The following is a 19471-nucleotide window of genomic DNA, read 5'->3' on the forward strand; positions in this document are numbered from 1 at the left end:
ATTGGAAAAGACTGTATAATGCCATGAATCCTGGGGATTGACAGTCTGGAGTTTAATGAAAATACAATAAAAAGAAAAATAGGCAGAAAATGTCAAGTTTGTCCAGGTTAACTGTGGTGTAAGTGCACACAAAGCACACAAAAAATCTGTTCCACTGAAATTTTAAACAAAAATGAAAACCGTGACATCATAACAGCCGGGAGGCAGTCTTTCCACTTTTATGCAGCATTTTAGTTCTTTTTTTCATCATTCCCAGGTATGTGTCCTTAAAGGGAGAATGTGTGTCATCTTCACAAGTGAGAAAGTCCTGAGTCAATGTCTGAGCAGCAATTTTGATGTAAAAGCTCCAGGCTTCCCGGTTTAAGTGTATATATTAATAAAACATTTTTTTTTTTACATTTTTCATATTCATCTTCAAAAGTTCAGCCATAGAGCATGGTTTAAAAAAAAAAAAAAAAAAAAAAAAAAAGTCTTTTAACCCTAAAAAATTTAAAGCATTCTTGCAGCAAAAAATACAGTATATATTTCATAGAATAAAGCACCTTAACAATAATTTTGAAAGTGTAGAGTATTTTTTTTGTCCTCAAAACATATCTGGGGAAAAAGAAGAATAAGTAAATGATGAGATTAATGAATAACTATATCAACAATAACTACATCAATAAACATCAATAACTACATTTATTCTGACAATCAAAAATACTAAATTTCACCTTGGGTCTATTAGATGTCTCCCGAATGACAAATGTTTTCTGTGAAAAACAGAGCTGGTTTAATTTGGTATTCTTAAGTAGCTCAAAACACAATTTTTATGTCGCAAAAAAAATTATATACAATTACATCTGCAGGGGACAGGTCCTGAATCTCCAGTTTTGCCTCCACAGAAGAACATTTTGCTGTTAGATGTACGGTTCAGGTCTCCATATTTAACCTGCACATCAATTTCTTTACCACAGAATCCTTGGACATATCCACTGTAATGGTTTATACAATTACCTGCAACAAATGGACAATAGAAGGTCAGAATGATAAAGAAAATGTTTACATCAAAAAGTCTTTTTAAAACATCATGATGCATACCAGAGTGACTATTGAGCTGGTGATGGTTCTCAGCGCCTGACTGCTTGGTGTGATGAGGAGAATCGCCTCGCTCAAGACTGGGCTGCTGCTTATGGCTCCTCCCCTCTCCTTTCCTGCCTTTCCTATCGCGCTTGTCTGAGTTGTGGGTCGACGGACTCTCTCTGTGAGATCTTTCCTCCACCTCGTGCCTCCTCCTCTTCTTTTTCTTCTTTCTGTGTCGGCTGGAGCTGCCGCTCCGGTTCTTGTCATACTCAAGATCACTTCCGAAACTCCTGCAGAACGTAGGCGATATTAATTACATCAATTTAAAACCACCTTTGGGCCATGAAATATATTTAAAAAGTAGTGACAGTACACAGCAACTGAATATTCACTTACCTGTGTCTATCTTTATTTTTCTTCTTTGACCTTTTTAAGTGCTCCTCGGATGTGCGGTCATCACCTGACATGCTGTGTTTTCTGGTCCCCTGCTCCAGGGGTGAGAAGGTGGAGATGGTGGAACGTGGAGATGAGATCTTTGCTCGTTTGCTGCTCTGCTCTCCGCTGTAGTGCCACTTATCACAATGGTCTTTGCGTGCATGCCGCGAATCTGGCTCTCTATGATAGTGGCTTGAAGAGCGGTGCGAGGTCTGGTATATCCTGTCCCACTCCCGATCCCACGAACACTCCTCTCTCCCTCTTTTGTAGTGGCAGTCTCTGTGACGGTCCGCGTATTTGTCCCGGTACTGAGCTGCCTCTTTATCTCTGGAGGAATCGCGGAAGCGTTTCCTAGGTGGGTAATACTCTTTTTCTGACCGATGGCTGTGTCCATAACGCTCTTTGCAGTTTCGACTGCTCTTTTTGTCTCCATCCTTGTCCTTTGTAGGAGTCAAATATCGGTAATGCTCTTGGCGCTCAGCCGGTCTTTTCCGTTCAAAAGAACTGGGTTTGCCAGACTGACACATTTTCATGTTGTCTTTGCCATTTGTTTGTTTACAGATATTTGCCATCTTGGGACTTCTCTGTGATGGAGGATTATCATTCTTCTGCTGGGTGAGATTGTGATTGCTCACAGCAGACTCTTTTGTGGCCTTCTCTTTACTTGACGCCTCTGTTAAGGTCGCCTGTGTTTTAGGCATCACCTCTGCTGGCTTAGACAATGCCTGGATGTCTGTGCCCAGTGTGGGTGCTGGGTTCGAGACACGCTGAACAAGAGGGTTGGTGAGTGGTTTAGCCCTTTCCGTACTGATTGATGGGGAAAGAAGGCCCTCTGATCTGGGACAGCTGATAAGAACATATATATGGTCAATATTTATTTAATAAATGTAATTGATCATATTTTTTGCAAGATTGGAAGAGATTGTGTGATCAGGAAAAAGTGCTTACTTTGACACACGCTGCGAATCAGAGTCAGTTATGGAAGAAGCAGAGGCAGGACTGTCTGAAGTCTAAAAATGAAATGAACAACCAAATAATATAAAGAGTCACACAAGCACTCCAATGCAACACATGTTTAAGTATCAAAAAAGTAAACACGTTTCTTTTTTTACTACTGTTTTTATTAGAATGATAAAATGCCACTCAGATGCAGTCCAACAGACGTTTCCTACCTTTTCGGGATGTTTAAGGCCATTGACTTTGTGATGGCCATTCACATGCCTGTGTCCTGAACCATTTGCACCTGTGTAAGACTCTGAGAGGCTGTTGGATCTCTGAGAGTCTGTTGGATTTCTGCAGGGTGAAAGTGAGCTTGAATTATGAGAAAGAGGGCTGTGCATGCCACCGTTCTCACTGGCTGTCTTGGCAACAGCATGAGGCTTAAACGTGCTACTGTCCGAGAATTTGCTCTCCAGGCCAGACTCATGACATGATTTCTCATCATAAGGAACCAGGAAAGTAGCAGTGCAGTATGAGGATGTGCCATTGACCTGCTTGGAGCGCTGGCATTTTGAGGTAGAAGATGAAGGGTGAAAATGCTGATGACCAGCTGTGAATGGAGACGAATGACTGCTGGATGTTGATGCAGACGATAAGGTCCGGTTGCACCGTACCACCTTTCCATTGGCAACAATAAAGCTCATTTTGATCCTGGGTTGGACGGGATGATCAGAATCGGAGGATGAAGTTGTGGAGGAATAGGAAGACAAATCGGAGGTGTTCCCTTCACTAATGCCACTGCTGCTGGGCTCTAAGCCATTGTTATGTTCCTTCGAGGAGCCATTGCCATTCACATATGAATTATTCTGTAAAATAAGAAAAACAGTTACTAACACTGGATCTGAACGTTAGGATTTTCTTGTCAATATAAAGCTCTTTGTTCTTTGTTGCTGCAACTGCAACTGTACCTTTAGCATGTGAGGGAGCTGTGGGCCAATTATAGGTGAGGAGGTACAAGAATGCCCATTTAGCCTCTGTTTTACTACTGGCCGGGGAGATGAGTGGCTTGGAGTAAAACCCTTGTGGTTAAAATCTCCATTTTTCAGATCTGTTGTCCTAAAAATAAATTAGAGTACAAAATGTTTACAAACCAGGTTAAACGGCAATTAAAAATTAAACATTAATAACATATCAAAAGCATAACATTATAATTATAATATACCCTTGCTTGATGTAGAACAGCAGGTATGCTTGTTGGTCCAGCACAGAACGAATATCAGTGGGAGTCACCGATGAATCGTTCATCTCATACCACTGGCCATTACTTGCCTGAAACAGAGCATCACACATTGTCGCCTTAGTCCTGTCATCAACACCTTCAGAAGGTTGAGAGTTGAACATGTGCACTATGTCTCACCTTTACATAGCAGTAGTAGTGTCCTTCATAGCAGCTGAAGCCTGAGTGAACCAGGACAGCATACAGCCCGTAAATCTGCGGATCTCCACGAGACTGAGACATGTAGGGCCGCAAGTCAAAATATTCATTATATCTCACATCCTGTGCAAAGGAGAGAACACAATTCATCAAGAGATGTTTTTTTTTATTGTATACCTGTGAAATATGTTATGATGAACAATTTTCCTGGGCTATTAAAACATTTAGAGTAAACATCTACCTTGGAGATTTTGCCTCCATTGAAGTTGGCAAAGCGTTTCAGAGAGATGGTGAGCACGTTGGAGTTGCGGTGAATGGTTAATCTTTTGGACGCTTGAACCATTTCTTTACAACTACAGGAAGAATAAAATGTAAAAGGTATTATTTACAATAACAGGTACGGCTCAACATAAAGTTCTTGCCGTATTAAGGTCACAGTATCCTGTAAGTGTCGGCTCAGTTATGCATGTGACGCTTACCTGCTGCACCTGTACGCATTCTCCCAATCCAACTGCTCAGGCTTCACAAACTGCTCAAGAGCCTTGTTAATAGATGGTGCATTCTGCAAGATAATTAAAATTAATAAAATTAATATGAGCGTAACAATTTACATATTAGGGTCAAGCAATAATTAATCATATACAACAAACCTGTGTAATTCAATAAAGCAGCCATCTTCTATAATATAAGGTCTTCAGTACAGTAAAGTAATAGCAGTAGTACAGTAAAAATTGTATTACACACAGACACACAATGTTACCTTAATGTCCAGTGCAATATCCAAAAAAGGATCAAATGTATCCGATACGGCTTTACAGTTCCGACACTTTACTGTAGAAACAAGAATCATTCAATTAGACATTCAATCAACCAGATTTTCAGTTTTACCATGTTTACAAACACTTCTATTAATAAAAATGCATAAAGTTCTAATAAATCTAACAATTATCTCCATCACTTAACATTTGAAACAAAAACAACAACTTCTATCAGTTGGTCCCATTAGGGGTCGCCACAGCAGATCATCCGTCTCCATACTACTCTGTACTTAAAATCTGCCTATTTCAAACCAACTACCTGCATGTCTTACTTCACCACATTCATAAACCTCCTGCTCTCTGCTACCTCCAGCTCCACCTCCTGTCTTTTAGTCAATGTCACTGTCTCTAAACCAGACATTGCAGGTCTCACCACAGTCCTATAAACTTTCACTTTTACTTTTGCAGATACCCTACTATCACAAATCACTCCTGCTAATCTTCTCCACCCTGCCTGCAGTCTTTTCTTCACTTCTCCAACACACTTTCCATTAGATTGCACTGTTGACCCCAGAGACTTAAACTCCTCCACCTTCTCCACCTCTTCTCCCTGCAACCGCACCACTTCACTGCCCTCCCTCTAATTCACACACATGTATTCTGTCTTACTCCTACTGACTTTTATTCCCCTTCTCTCCAGCACATACCTCTACCTCTCCAGTCTCTTCTCAACCTGCTCCCTACTCTCACCACAATTTACAATCTCATTCGCAAACATCATAGTCTATGGTGACTTCTGTCTGACCTCGTCCTTCAACTTGTCCGTCATCACTGCAAACAAGAAAGGGCTCAGAGCCAATCCTTGATGCAGTCCAACCTTCACCTTAAACCAGTCCGTCATTCCTACTGCACACTTCACTGCTGTCACACTGTCCTCATACATGTTCTGCACCACCCTCACATACTTCTCTGACACACCTGACTTCCTCATGCAATACCAATCACTTAACATTTGAAACAAACAAAGAAAAAACAAAAACAGGAGATAAACATACAACTGCATAACTTCCAACTCACCTCTAGACCTCAGATATCCTCCAAATATCTGATGGATCAGAGTAGTGGCCTGCGTATACCTGTCCAATCTGGAAATATGAAAGGATCAGGCATGATCAGAGATTACGTAAACATCACAATTGACGTTTTGAACTGATTCAGCTGGGTGTCAAAAAAACATGTATTACCAAAACAATAGGATTAATTGGCCCTACATTTTTTAATTGGTCATTGTTTTTAGGTCATTAGCTATTAGTCATTAAATTGGTTGTTCAATATACTATATGTCACCTCTCTAAATTTGTCAGGTTCCAGAGCAGATATACAGTCAGTAATATTTCTGGTTGCCCAAATATTCAATACATCACATGACACAAATGAGCGATATAATATCAATAATATAAAATGCTGCACCAAACCGATGTTTAAACAGACTCACTTATTAGTAGGCAGGCAGGACTTTTGCATAGCATCCACTGTGTACCGCAAGAACTCATGGGCATCTTCTTGATTTCCATACCGGAAATGCTTTGCAATCCCTAAAGCCAACAAAAGCAATTACATTTAGGTATGTTTAAATCCAATAAGTAACTGTGCATTATTGTAATTTAACAGAGGGCGGATGCTCACGTTTTAGTTCATGCAGCACGCCAATGGGTTTAATGGCATTCCCAGAATTAGCAAACACCAGGGTAATGTGATTTTGCATCGTACACAGCATGCAAAACTCAGATTCATGACCTGTGAGGAAAAATATAAAACAACAATTAAAATCACTGTATGCTAAGTACATCAAAAATGTATTCAGAAGGAAATTTGAAGACTCACATGTTTTGGAATGCTCTCTTGACAACATGTAGTTGGCAAAGGGTGCAGTGTAAGAAAGACACTGAAGAGCTGAATTCAGAAAACATGTGTTGCCCAGGTTTTGAAGACCTGCTCCAATATGGTGCACTTGGGTCCATTTCATGCTGAGACGCTCTGATGGGAACAGGATCTTCTGTGGCAGATTGATGCCATCGCCACTGTTTAAGGCCACTGCACAGTAAAGCAGACGAAGCATTATTTTTTTTTAGCTTTTCCTTCATACAAGACACATAACTGTTTACTTTAACTTGCAAGCTTATACAGTTAAGTCCTTACCTTGTTCATTTGGCCTATCAGCAGGAAATGCTTTGTTGCCTCCATAAGAAGCAACATCACAGCTGGAAGCCACACAGGTAGCCATGGTCCTGGAAAGCTCAACGTTGGAAGTGTCGACACTCCAGCCGACGCTGGTGCCGTTCACTTCCTCAGAGCGGACAGGAGACAGGGGACTGCGCTGAGCTGACTTAAAGTCAGAGTTCTCCAAAGCGGTGTCAACTATTTTCATCGTTTATTCTGTTGAAAACAAATATTATACACCAAACTTTAACAGTGAATACGTTACTAAATCAGGAAAGATTTTATGCCATGTAACACGTTTTCACATTGTACATCCTCAAGCGACCAGACAATATATTCCACCTTTAAACAAGTATTTATTGATCTCTCTGTTAATGTTGTTAATTATTTTGTACATGTTGTGTACATCAAGCTTAGCTGAGTTAGCTCATGTAAAATATCTAGCTTAGCTGCTCTAAACGAGTCATCTAATAAATCTCTGATAAGCAGATAGGGGATAATAACATTTTAGGAAAGTTTTCACTTATTGTGGATTATTTTGAGGTTACATTTATACCATGATACGCATTTCACTGAGGCTTTTGTCGCATAGGAACGAGGGGAAATGTGCACGTGTTGATACAGCACGGGGGGGAACGTGCACATGTTTTGATACAGCATTATTAAAGCATGTGCCCTACTATGCTACCGGGGAACCACGTGACTTGCAGGAAACGCAGGAGGGACGCGACATTATCGAAACCTTGAACTTCAACCAACCATTATAGGCTACAAACACAAAAAAACAAAAACAAATGCAGACACTATCGGATATTCTTGCATTTACTGTTTAACCCATGCCTGATTGGTGACCTGTGAATAGTCAGGCTGTTAACCGGGATACGCCGCTCCAACACGGCCCCAAAATATAACGACGCCAATGCACGACACAGGATCGGGGTACATTTACGATACGTGGAGTAACTTAGAAACAACTAATTGGCCATTTTAGCATGAAGACGTAGCATGTGCGTGTGCCCAAGGATTGCTCCCCCTCCTCCCTCCCATTGCAATCCTCTAATTACAGCCGGTCTGTTAAACAGTATCTAAACCAGCTCAGACTTTCCTGGTCGCTCTGGGCCTGGTGTCAAAAAAATATCAATTGCTTAACGTTCAATTTTCTGTTAAAAACACGAGGAAGAGATAGGGAGAAGAAGACGACGAGTAATGGCACCACTCACCGCTGCGCACGCACACCTGCTCGTGTTTTCATTGTGTTGTGAACGTCGTGGTTACGACGAAACACTACAGCGGGACGAACACACACCCCCGACCGCATAGTCCAGTAATAAACACCGCTTTCACACCGGTACCACTGTACTAACCCGTGGGTCGGGAATAGTACGCCATCTGGTGGCCCATTCTTTCCTGCCGCCGTACATCAGAACGGTATTTATGCCGCCCTGGACGTGTGGACTAGCACAGCGGAACACGGGACAGCTGCCCCGGGCTGCGCTGGTGCACAAGCCTGGCGGAGAACACCAACAACACGCGCCCGCGCGCTTAAGCGGTCAAAAGGCGGCGCTGAGATTACAGAACAGCGTGTTTTACATAGGGCGCGAGCAAAGCGGCGGGACACCGCGATAGGAGGGGCACGAGGTTTAAAACTCGCCGGTGCGCTTTAGCTCACGAACATTAGCTTGTAGCCAGCGCACTCTCCGCACAGACATCACAAACTCGCCGTACTGAGGGGCCCTTTCACTCCACCGGCAGGCTCACACAACGCCTACAGCGATCCCAACAGCCATCATGTCTAACATTACAATCCGATCATCACCATACCTGTGATTTTATTCATAATTATCTCGTTGGGTCCGTCCATTATAATATCCATAGAGCGTCCGGCGGTGAACAATGACGTAGTTTCCCTACTGCTACATCCGGGTAACAGGCTACAGGTTTCAACCAACCAGCACCAGGCCTGTGCTTTTGCGTCTAGAAGCCTATCCGCCAAAATGTCCGACTCTGTGGCTATTAGCAGACAGTTGCACTGTGTTGTATTAAAAGTATAATGGACGAAGGTTGTTAATTAGTTGTTTCTCCAGTGCTAGTGTGCATTTCTGGGCCAATCGGGGAGCTCGCAGTCTTATTTACACGTGTTTAAATACACGGAGAAATCGGTGGTGCGGTGTTCACTGGTCCAGCCTGTGTATAAGACAGTGCAGTCAGCAAGGGCTTAATGATCTACACACAAGGAGCAGAGGTGGTGAAGGTGAATGAGTTGAAATACCTGGAGTCAGCTATGCAAAGTAATGGAGAGTATGTTAGAGAAGTGAAGAAAAGAGTGCAGGCACGGTGGCGAGGATAGAAAAGCGTGGCAGGAGATTCTGCAAACGTGAAAGCGACCTGCTATAGTGTATTGTTCAGTGACAGTGGCATTAAAAAGGAGCTAGGGGTGTGCTCAATGGATAAATCACAAAATCAATAGAATAAAGCTAACGTGATAAATCAATATGCATCGGCATTTGACGTTATCATACGAAAAAATATAACCAAAATGTTACATATAATATTTACTTTGTAAAGGCTAAATAGTCTACACAAATGCATTGCTCGTTGGATACACAGAAGCATTCGGTTGACAAAAAACTTTAAGTCGCCATAATACGATAATACGAACTCGATATTATACTATTCTCTTCCTCTTGTTCTTATCATTTCGGCTGCTACCATTAGGGGGCGCCACAGTTGATCATCCGTCTCCATACCCCCTTGTCCTCTACATCTGCCTCTTTGAAACCAACTACCTGCATGTCTTCCCTCACCACATCCATAAACCTCCTCTTCGGCCTTCCTCTCTTTCTCCTTCCTGGTGGCTCCATCCTCAGCATTCTCCTACTGATATACTCCATGTCCCTCCTCTGCACATGTCAAGTTTATTTCTATAGCGCTTTTCACAACAAACATTGTCTCAAAGCAGCTTTACAGAAATCAACAGTCAAGGTAAACGGTGTGCATTTATCCCTGATGAGCAATCTAACTCCCTTAGATGTTATGAGGAAGAAACCTTAAGAGGAACCAGACTCAAAAGGGGAACCCATCCTCATTTGGGTGACATCAAGAGTGTGATCATAAATCTTTCAACAATACAGAACACTGGAGAGTGGGAACTAACATGAGCACTGGAATGTAAGATTATAAGTAATGTTCTTTCTACAGTCTTATACAGTCATTATGGTTATAAAACTAGGACTCATAAAATAGCTCAACATTTTCGATCATCACAGATCCAACACCAGCTTCTCCAAGCCAGAGCCTTTAAACACTCCAGGAGGTCCAATGTCAAAACTCCACACATGAAGTGGGATTCAGCTGGCACTGGTACGTCTCTGGGAGGTACGGGACGTTTGTGAGTTCCGCATTTATTTCTTTAAAGGTTTATAATCTTTATGAGGTGGGATGTGACTGGAGCTGGCCAAACCTCAGGATGCTTTGGGATGGGGTGAGAAAGAGAAGCAGTGAAGAGGAATTAGCGTAGCTGCTGTTCATGATATTAACAGCACAAGTTGATAATGTGATGTGATCAGATGTTCTGGAGCACAAGGTTATGATATGTGATGTGTGTTATGTGTAGGCTTTGCTAAAAAGATACGTTATTAATCTGCACTTAAACTGGGAGAGTGTGTCTGAGCCCCGAACACTGTCAGGAAGACTATTCCAAAGTTTAAGAGCTAAATGTGAGAATGATCTACCGCCTTTAGTGGACTTTGCTATTCTAGGAACTACTAGAAGTCCAGAGTTCCTGTCCAAACCATCTCAATTGGGCCTCTCTCACTTTGTTCCAAAAAAACATCCTACATGCGCTGTTCCTCTAATAAACTAATTTCTAATCCTGTCCATCCTTGTCATTCCCAGCGAAAATCTCAACATCTTCAGCTCTGCTACCTCCAGCGCCACCTCCTGTCTTTTACTCAATGCCACTGTCTCTAATCCATACAACATCGCAGGTCTCACCACAGTCCTATAAACTTTCCCTTTTACTCTTGCAGATACTCTTCTATCACAAATCACTCCTGTCACTCTTCTCCACCCACTCCACCCTGCCTGCACTCTTTTCTTCACTCCTCTAACACACTCTTCATTACTTTGCACTGTTGACCCCAGGTACCTGAACTCCTCCACCTTCACCACCTCTTCTCCCTGCAACCGCATCACTCCACTGCCCTCCCTCTCATTTACACACATGTATTCTGTCTTACTCCTACTGACTTTCATTTCCCTTCTCTCCAGCGCATACCTCCACCTCTCCAGGCTTTTTTCAACCTGCTTCTACTCTCACCACAAATCACACCATGCGCTGAAGTAAAGTGGAATGAAAGTAGGAGCAAGGCAGAGTACATGTGTGTGATTGAGAAGGAGGACAGTAGAGTGTGGTAAAGAATTTGACGGAGAAGTTGAAACGCCGGGGCAGGCTAATGCACAGTTTAGCATTTACGCAAGAGAAAAAAAGACAAAAATGATACGTATAATATTTACATTGTAAGATATTATATAGTAACAGGTAATTCTCTCCACATTTTTGGTTAACTATTTTAAGGGGAAATGCCTTCCTGACCCTTGACACTTGCCTGTGTGTGTATGAGGCAAAGAAGCACCTCTCAGCGAATTCACACCATAAACAAATACCGTAAAAACCTCCCGTTAAGATGACATTGGAGGACGAATGTATTTGGCGTAATAATTACAGAAAGCAGTATGTTTTAACCATCGGAAAACGTTAGCCCCCCACCTCTCTGTCGTTCTGTGTACCTGGCCTGTACCACTACACTCACTCTCTTCGAAGCGTCTTCCCTCCTTCCTTTTCTTACTTAATGGTACGATCCTATTCTGTGCATGTGATTAGCCGATTGTTGTGCGTATCAAAATAAAGTCCCGCCCCTGCCTGCATAGATTCTCACGGCTACCAAAATTCGACCGGAAACACTTTTTGTATTTCGCATGTGTGTCTACTCCACTAAAATGTGTATTGATATCAAGATAAGCACTAATAAATCACTATTTCAGTTACGGATCGGTACAGTATTATACATATCCGCGTTTTTTTGCGGTTTGCTTTATTCTTTTTTTTTTTTTTTGTGTTTGTTTATTAAGCAATTAGCCGTATACAAACAACGTGGCTGTTTTGACATAATTCAGAAAGGAAGTAGGCGTATTTACGCACATGCGCAGTACAAATAGTGTTTTCGGTACGGCTCTTCCCGCCGGGAGTCGGCTCTTCCCGCCGGGAGTCGGCTCTTCTAGTTCGCTACAAAGAATCGGCTCTTCGAACCTGTTAGGCTCAGGAAAGCATTTGACCAAACTATCCGTGTTTTAAGTGCCATCTACAGGAAACACGCGGTACTGTCCGCGTGCACGCGAAAGGGGAATTTCAGCCAGAGGCGTCGGAATTTGGCACAACACCGGTGTTACACAAGATTCTGTGACCATCGTATGTTGTGACCCTAGAGGGCGCTGTTGCTAAAATGCAGCTTAAAAAAGCAGCCTGTTTAAAACCAGCCTGCCTAAATAATACCGCTAAATACTAAAGCTGTCCATGTTGATAGACTGAAACTTTGGCCGGGGGGGTCCGATTTGGGCACTACACCTGCAGAGTTGCAAAACCCGTTAAAAGTAAAAGTGTGATATATGTAGTGTTTGCTTATTATTTGAGAAGTGGTGCTCAGCGAGCTTTGTGCAGAGTTTTGAGCAGCTTAAGGAACTCGTTCTATTGGAGGAGTTTAAGTCTTATTTATACGAACAACTCGTCGTGTATCTAAACGAGCAAAAGATCGATGTTCCTTATAGAACTGCCGTGTTGGCAGTTTGTGAGTTTGTGTTGACACATAAAACGGTGTTTAGTTCCCCGTCTTCTAACATTGGGGTCCGTATGTTATTAAAAAGCGCTTAAGAAACTTCTGCAAACCCGTGCTTCCACGAGCTCTCCTCCCAAAACTCGCCAATGTTTTTACTGCCATGATAAAAAGTAATTTATTTGCGGTGTTACTGCCGCAGGTGTTTTGTCGGACGTATCCGTCAGTATTCGGTATCCAAGCCCACTGTCAGACCTGCGTTTGAGTCTTTTATTTCTTCAGGTTTTTTATCACTAAGCGCCGATGGGGTAAAGCACCCAGTTACGTTTCTGAGAGACACTGGTGCTGCTTAGTCCTTCATTTTAGAAAGTGCGCTACCCTTTTCTGAAGTTTCCTACTCCTATTCAGGGCATTGAATCATGTATGCTTGGAGACTGAGAACTTTTCAGGTCACGAAAAGGTGGCAGTTCGTTCAGCAATCCCTGTGAAAGAGGTTTCATTTATTTTAGGGAATTATATAGCAGGCTGTAGAGTCTTTTCCTCTCCTGATATAGCTATTCAGTATCCTTCTGTATTTCCGGCCTGTGTATAAACATGTGCCCAGCAGAAAGCTAGGTGATATTATAGATTTGTCTGGAACGTTTTTTGTGTCAGGAGAAACAAGTTGTGGATAAAGTCACTCGTTGAATTAGTGACCCAAAAATCAGATTTGTCCCTAGGACCTTGTTTTGACTCTTTGATTCGTATCTCAGAATTTACTAATGCTCAATCTGGTTATTTTTTAGAACACGGTGTGTTTAATACAGAAAAGGTGTCTAAATGCTGCCGATAGTTGGTGGAGGGTCTTTCAAGTGGTGAGTCCATGTCCCCTACTTGTTCGAGCGATGCAGATCACAGGCTCATCACCCCCGTTGTTACTGACACTCTTCCACGTTGGTAAAAATGATTTCGTTTTATGTTCTTTTGGATGATGTTGTGAACCTATGTGGTATGTTTACACTTGTGTGAGGGGGTGTTACAACCTGCAGTATCTTGCGGGTTGCATTGTACCTGTACGCGGTGCATGGTTTGTGTGCAGGTGCCATCCCAATACTCCAGTCAAGGCCTCCCCTGCACTCCAGTTAACTAAAATCGCACCCAATTGTGTTTACCTGTTACTGACCTACGCCCGTTCTGACTCCGAGTTTGCCCTGTCCTGCTTGAAGTTGATTAGCTTACTGTAAATACACACTGTATTATACATTTGTAAATATATGTACGTTTGTTGTTTTGTTCACCAGTAGTAGGGGTGTGGCTGCCATTTCTGTTGGGTGTATGTTTCTGCCCAATTTTTGTCATTTAGTGTTTGTAAAAAGAATGTTTTTTTGCTTATTATTTTGGCATTGGACCACCCTGAAGTCTATTCATCTTCAAAAGTGCAGCCATAGAGCATGGCAAAAAAGTCTTTAACCCTAAAACATATCAAGCATTCTTGCAGCAAAAAAATACTGTATATATTTTATAGAATAAAGCACCGTAACAATAATTGGGAAAATAAAAAGCATTTATTTTTCCAGCTCTCAGCTGTAGTGCCACTTATCACAATGGTCTTTGTGTGCATGGTGCAAATCTAGTTCTCTATGATAGTGGCTTGAAGAGCGGTGAGAGGTCTGGTATCTCCTGTCCCACTCCCGATCCCACGAATACTTCTCTCCCCCGCTTTTGTAGCGGCAGTCTCTGTGATGGTCCGTGTATTTGTCCCAGTACTGAGCTGCCTCTTTATCTCTGGAGGAATCGCGGAAGCGTTTCCTAGGTGGGTAATACTCTATTTCTGACTGATGGCTCTCTCCATAACGCTCTTTGCCGTTTCGACTGCTCTTTTTGTCTCCATCCTTGTCCTTTGTAGGAGTCAAATATCGGTAATGCTCTTGGCGCTCAGCCGATCTTTTCTGTTTCAAAGAACTGGGTTTGCCAGACTGACGCATTTTCATGTTGTCTTTGCCATTTGTTTGTTTACAGATATTTGCCATCTTGGGACTTCTCTGTGATGGAGGTTTATCATTCTTCTGCTGGGTGAGATTGTGATTGCTCACAGCAGAATCTTTTGCGGCCTTCTCTTTACGTGACGCCTCTGTTAAGGTCACCTGTGTTTTAGGCATCACCTCTGCTGGCTTAGACAATGCCTGGATGTCTGTGCCCAGTATGGGTGCTGGGTTCGAGACACGCTGAACAAGAGGGTTGGTGAGTGGTTTAGCCCTTTCCGTATTGATTGATGGGGAAAGAAGGCCCGCTGATCTGGGACAGCTGAACAGAACATATATATGGTCTATATTTATTTAATAAATGTAATTGATCACATTTTTTGCAAGATTGGAAGAGATTGTGTGATCAGGAAAAAGTGCTTACTTTGACACACGCTGGGAATCAGTGTCAGTTATGGAAGAAGCAGAGGCAGGACTGTCTGAAGTCTAAAAATGAAATGTATAATATTACATACACATGTTTATGTATCAAAAAAGTAAACACTGTTTTCATTAGAATGATAAAATGCCACTCAGATGCAGTCCAACAGAAGTTTCCTACCTTGTCAGAATGTTTGAAGCCGTTGACTTTGTGATGGCCATTTACATGCCTGTGTTCTGAACCATTTGCACCTGTGTAAGACTCTGAGAGGCTGTTGGATCTCTGAGAGTCTGTTGGATTTCTGCAGGGTGAAGGTGAGCTTGAATTATGAGAAAGAGGGCTGTGCATGCCACCGTTCTCACTGGCTGTCTTGGCAACACCATGAGACTTAAACGTGCTGCTGTCCGAGAATTTGCTATCCAGGCCAGACTCATGAGATGATTTCTCATCATAAGGAAACAGGAAAGTAGCAGTGCAGTATGAGGATGTGCCATTGACCTGCTTGGAGCGCTGGCATTTTGAGGTAGAAGATGAAGGGTGAAAATGCTGATGACCAGCTGTGAATGGAGACGAATGACTGCTGGAGGTTGATGCAGATGATAAGGTCCGGTTGCACTGTGTCACCTCTCCATTGGCAACAATAAAGCTCATTTTGACCCTGGGTTGGACGGGATGATCAGAATCGGAGGATGAAGTTGTGGAGGAATAGGAAGACAAATCGGAGGTGTTCCCTTCACTAATGCCACTGCTGCTCGGCTCTAAGCCATTGTTATGTTCCTTCGAGGAGCCGTTGCCATTCACATATGAATTATTCTGTAAAATAAGAAAAACAGTTACTAACACTGGATCTGAAAGTTAGGATTTTCTTGTCAATATAAAGCTCTTTGTTCTTTGTTGTTGCAACTGCAACTGTACCTTTAGCATGTGAGGGAGCTGTGGGCCAATTATAGGTGAGGAGGTACAAGAATGCCCATTTAGCCTCTGTTTTACAACTGGCCGGGGAGATGAGTGGCCTGCAGTAAAACCCTTGTGGGTAAAATCTCCATTTTTCAGATGTGTTGTCCTAAAAATAAATCAAAGTACAAAATGTTTACAAACCAGGTTAAACACCAATTAAAAATTAAACATTAATAACATATTAAAAGCATAACATTATAATTATAATATACCTTTGCTTGATGTAGAACAGCAGGTATGCTTGTTGGTCCAGCACAGAACGAATATCAGTGGGAGTCACCGATGAATCGTTCATCTCATACCACTGGCCATTACTTGCCTGAAACAGAGCATCACACATTGTCGCCTTAGTCCTGTCATCGACACCGTCAGAAGGTTGAGAGTTAAACATGTGCAGTATGTCTCACCTTTACATAGCAGTAGTAGTGTCCTTCATAGCAGCTGAAGCCTGAGTGAACCAGTACAGCATACAGCCCGTAAATCTGCGGCTCTCCACGAGACTGAGACATGTAGGGCCGCAAGTCAATATACTCATTGTAGCTCACATCCTGTGCAAAGGAGAGAACACAATTCATCAAGAGATGGTTTTTTTTTATTGTATACCTGTGAAATATGTTATGATGAACAATTTTCCTGGGCTATTAAACGATTTAGAGTAAACACCTACCTTGGAGATTTTGACTCCACTGAAGTCAAAGCGTTTCAGGGAGATGGTGAGCACGTTGGAGTTGCGGTCGATGGTTAATCTTTTGGACGCTTTAACCATTTCCTTACAACTACAGGAAGAATAAAATGTAAAAGGTATTATTTACAATAACAGGTACGGCTCAACATAAAGTTCTTGTCGTATTAAGGTCAAAGTATCCTGTAAGTGTCGGCTCAGTTATGCATGTGACGCTTACCTGCTGCACCTGTACGCATTCTCCCAATCCAACTGCTCAGGCTTCACAAACTGCTCAAGAGCCTTGTTAATAGATGGTGCATTCTGCAAGATAAATAAAATTAATAAAATGAATATTACCGTAACAATTTACATATTAGAATCAAGCAATAATTAATCATATACAACAAACCTGTGTTATTCAAGTAATAAAGCAGCCTTCTTCTATAATATAAGGTCTACAGTACAGTTACAGCAGTAGTACATAAAAAATTGTATTACACACAGACACACAATGTTACCTCAATGTCCAGTGCAATATCCATATAAGGATCAAATGTATCTGATACGGCTTTACAGTTCCGACACTTTACTGTAGAAACAAGAATCATTTAATTAGACATTCAATCAACCAGATTTTCAGTTTTACCATGTTTACAAACACTTCTACTAATAAAAATGCATAACAAAGTTCTAGTAAATCTAACAATTATCTCCATCACTTAACATTTAAAATAAAGAAAAAACAAACAAAACAAAAAAAACAGGAGATAAACATACAACTGCATAAATCCCAACTCACCTCTAGACCTCAGATGTCCTCCAAATATCTGCTGGATCAGATTAGTGCCCTGTATATACCTGTCCAATCGGGAAATATGAAAGATCAGCCATGATCAGAGATTACGTAAACCATGTAAACATCACAATTGACGTTTTGAACTGATTCAGATGGGTTTCAAAAAATGTTTATTTCCAAAACAATAGGATTAATTGGCCCTACATTTTTTAATTGGTCATTGTTTTTAGGTCATTAGCTATTAGTCATTAAATTGGTTGTTCAATATACTATATGTCACCTCCCTAAATTTGTCAGGTTCCAAGGCAGATATACAGTCAGTAATATTACTGGTTGCCCAAATATTCAATACATCACATGACACAACTGAGAGATATAATATCAATAATATAAAATGCTGCACCAAACCGATGTTTAAACAGACTCACTTATCAGTAGACAGGCAGGACTTTTGCATAGCATCCACTGTGTACCGCAAGAACTCATGGGCATCTTCTTGATTTCCATACTGGAAATGCTCTGCAATCCCTAAAGCCAACAAAAGCAATTACATTTAGGTATGTTTCAATCCAATAAGTAACTGTGCATTATTGTAATTTAACAGAGGGCGGATGCTCACGTTTTAGTTCATGCAGCACGCCAATGGGTTTAATGACATTCCCAGAATTAGCAAACACCAGGGTAATGTGATTTTGCATCGTACACAGCATGCAAAACTCAGATTCATGACCTGTGAGGGAAAATATAGCAACAATTAAAATCACTGTATGCTAAGTACATCAAAAATGTATTCAGGAGGATATTCGAAGACTCACATGTTTTGGAATGCTCTCCTGACAACATGTAGTTGGCAAAGGGTGCAGTGTAAGAAAGACACTGAAGAGCTGAATTCAGAAAACATGTGTTGCCCAGGTTTTGAAGACCTGCTCCAATATGGTTCACTTGGGTCCATTTCATGCTGAGACGCTCTGATTGGAACAGGATCTTCTGTGGCAGATTGATGCCATCGGCACTGTTTAAGGCCACTGCACAGTAAAGCAGACAAAGCATTATTTTTTTTTAGCTTTACCTTCATACAAGTCACATAACTGGATAACCTTGGAAGTTGAAGTAAACAGTTAAGTCCTTACCTTGTGTATTTGGCTTTTTAGCAGGAAATGCTTTCTTGCCTCCATAAGAAGCAACATCACAGCTGGAAGCCACACAGGTGACCATGGTCCTGGAAAGCTTAACGTTGGAAGTGTCGACACTTTAGCTGATGATGGCGTCGTTCACTTCCTCAGAGCAGACAGGAGACAGGGGACTGCGTTGAGTTCTTCAAAACGGTGTCAACTATTTTAAATCTTTATTCTGCTGAAAACAAATATTATACAGCAAACGTTAACAGTGAATAGGTTACTAAATCAGGAGTGATTTTAAGCCATGTAACACGTTTTCACATTGTACATCCTCAAGCGACCAGACAATATATTCCACCTTTAAACAAATATTTATTTAATTATATTTTAATGTTGTTCATTGTTGTGGAAATGAAGCTTAGCTGAGTTAGTTAAACGGTTAACTTTCTGGTAAAAACACCAGGAGAGAGAGAGAGAGAGAGAGAGAGAGAGAGAAAGAAGATGATGACGACGAGTAACGGCACCACTATATGCATCGACATTTGACGTAACCATAAGAAAAAATATAAAATGCTACGTATAATATTTACTTCCCAAGGGCTAAATACTGTAATTACAGTAAAATGCATAGACATTTGACATTAACATATTGCACATCTTTTTGAATGCTGATATTGCTGTTTTGCACCAACTCTTGTGATTACCAAAATGTAAACAAAAGAGTTGGTGCAAAACAGCAATATCAGCAGTCAAAAGATGTGCAATATGTTAATGTCAAATGTCTATGCATTTTACTGTAATTACACTGTAAATTACTCTTTTGTTTACATTTTGGTAATCACAAGGTACACTCCTGTAGTCACTTCTCTCTTACACA

General features: G+C 41.5%; 2 protein-coding genes across 4 annotated transcripts; both read right to left on the reverse strand.

Annotated features, from left to right (window-relative positions):
* Window positions 1-28: 28 nt before the first annotated feature.
* Window positions 29-9568, reverse strand: LOC124388363 (ubiquitin carboxyl-terminal hydrolase 42-like). 3 transcript variants are annotated; one of them, XM_046852911.1, is made up of 19 exons: window positions 8671-9568; window positions 6829-7065; window positions 6514-6723; window positions 6316-6426; window positions 6125-6224; window positions 5707-5774; window positions 4632-4702; window positions 4351-4433; window positions 4113-4224; window positions 3854-3994; window positions 3659-3765; window positions 3405-3552; window positions 2670-3302; window positions 2446-2507; window positions 1459-2343; window positions 1081-1352; window positions 841-996; window positions 714-752; window positions 29-594 (listed from the first exon to the last, which is right to left on the reverse strand). In XM_046852911.1, coding segments are annotated over exons 2-18 (3390 nt in total). In that variant the 5' UTR covers window positions 7058-7065; window positions 8671-9568; the 3' UTR covers window positions 29-594; window positions 714-750. The 3 variants fall into 3 exon arrangements, with proteins under 3 accessions (XP_046708867.1, XP_046708869.1, XP_046708868.1); XM_046852913.1 differs by lacking the exon at window positions 8671-9568 and adding an exon at window positions 8214-8664; XM_046852912.1 differs by lacking the exon at window positions 8671-9568 and adding an exon at window positions 8070-8206.
* Window positions 9569-14202: 4634 nt separating this feature from the next.
* LOC124388364 (ubiquitin carboxyl-terminal hydrolase 42-like) lies at window positions 14203-19246 on the reverse strand. The gene is made up of 14 exons (XM_046852914.1): window positions 18607-19246; window positions 18292-18501; window positions 18096-18206; window positions 17905-18004; window positions 17480-17538; window positions 17199-17269; window positions 16919-17001; window positions 16684-16792; window positions 16424-16564; window positions 16229-16335; window positions 15975-16122; window positions 15240-15872; window positions 15063-15124; window positions 14203-14960 (listed from the first exon to the last, which is right to left on the reverse strand). Exons 1-14 carry the CDS (start codon window positions 18689-18691, stop codon window positions 14237-14239), a joined length of 2643 nt encoding a protein of 880 aa, XP_046708870.1. The 5' UTR covers window positions 18692-19246; the 3' UTR covers window positions 14203-14236.
* Window positions 19247-19471: the final 225 nt, after the last annotated feature.

Source organism: Silurus meridionalis, chromosome 7 (genome assembly GCF_014805685.1).
Source record: "Silurus meridionalis isolate SWU-2019-XX chromosome 7, ASM1480568v1, whole genome shotgun sequence".
Lineage (NCBI taxonomy): Eukaryota > Metazoa > Chordata > Actinopteri > Siluriformes > Siluridae > Silurus > Silurus meridionalis.

Coding starts and splice junctions, on each gene's coding strand:
- LOC124388363 (XM_046852911.1), bottom strand. CDS start 7,057: ATGAAAATAGTTGACACCGCTTTGGAGAACTCTGACTTTAAGTCAGCT. Junction 5,775..6,124: donor TCCTGCCTGCCTACTAATAA/GTGAGTCTGTTT, acceptor TCATATTTCCAG/ATTGGACAGGTATACGCAGG. Junction 2,344..2,445: donor GATTCGCAGCGTGTGTCAAA/GTAAGCACTTTT, acceptor TGTTCTTATCAG/CTGTCCCAGATCAGAGGGCC.
- LOC124388364 (XM_046852914.1), bottom strand. CDS start 18,691: ATGGTCACCTGTGTGGCTTCCAGCTGTGATGTTGCTTCTTATGGAGGC. Junction 18,005..18,095: donor CGTGCTGCATGAACTAAAAC/GTGAGCATCCGC, acceptor TGTTGGCTTTAG/GGATTGCAGAGCATTTCCAG. Junction 16,565..16,683: donor GTGGAGTCAAAATCTCCAAG/GTAGGTGTTTAC, acceptor TCCTTTGCACAG/GATGTGAGCTACAATGAGTA.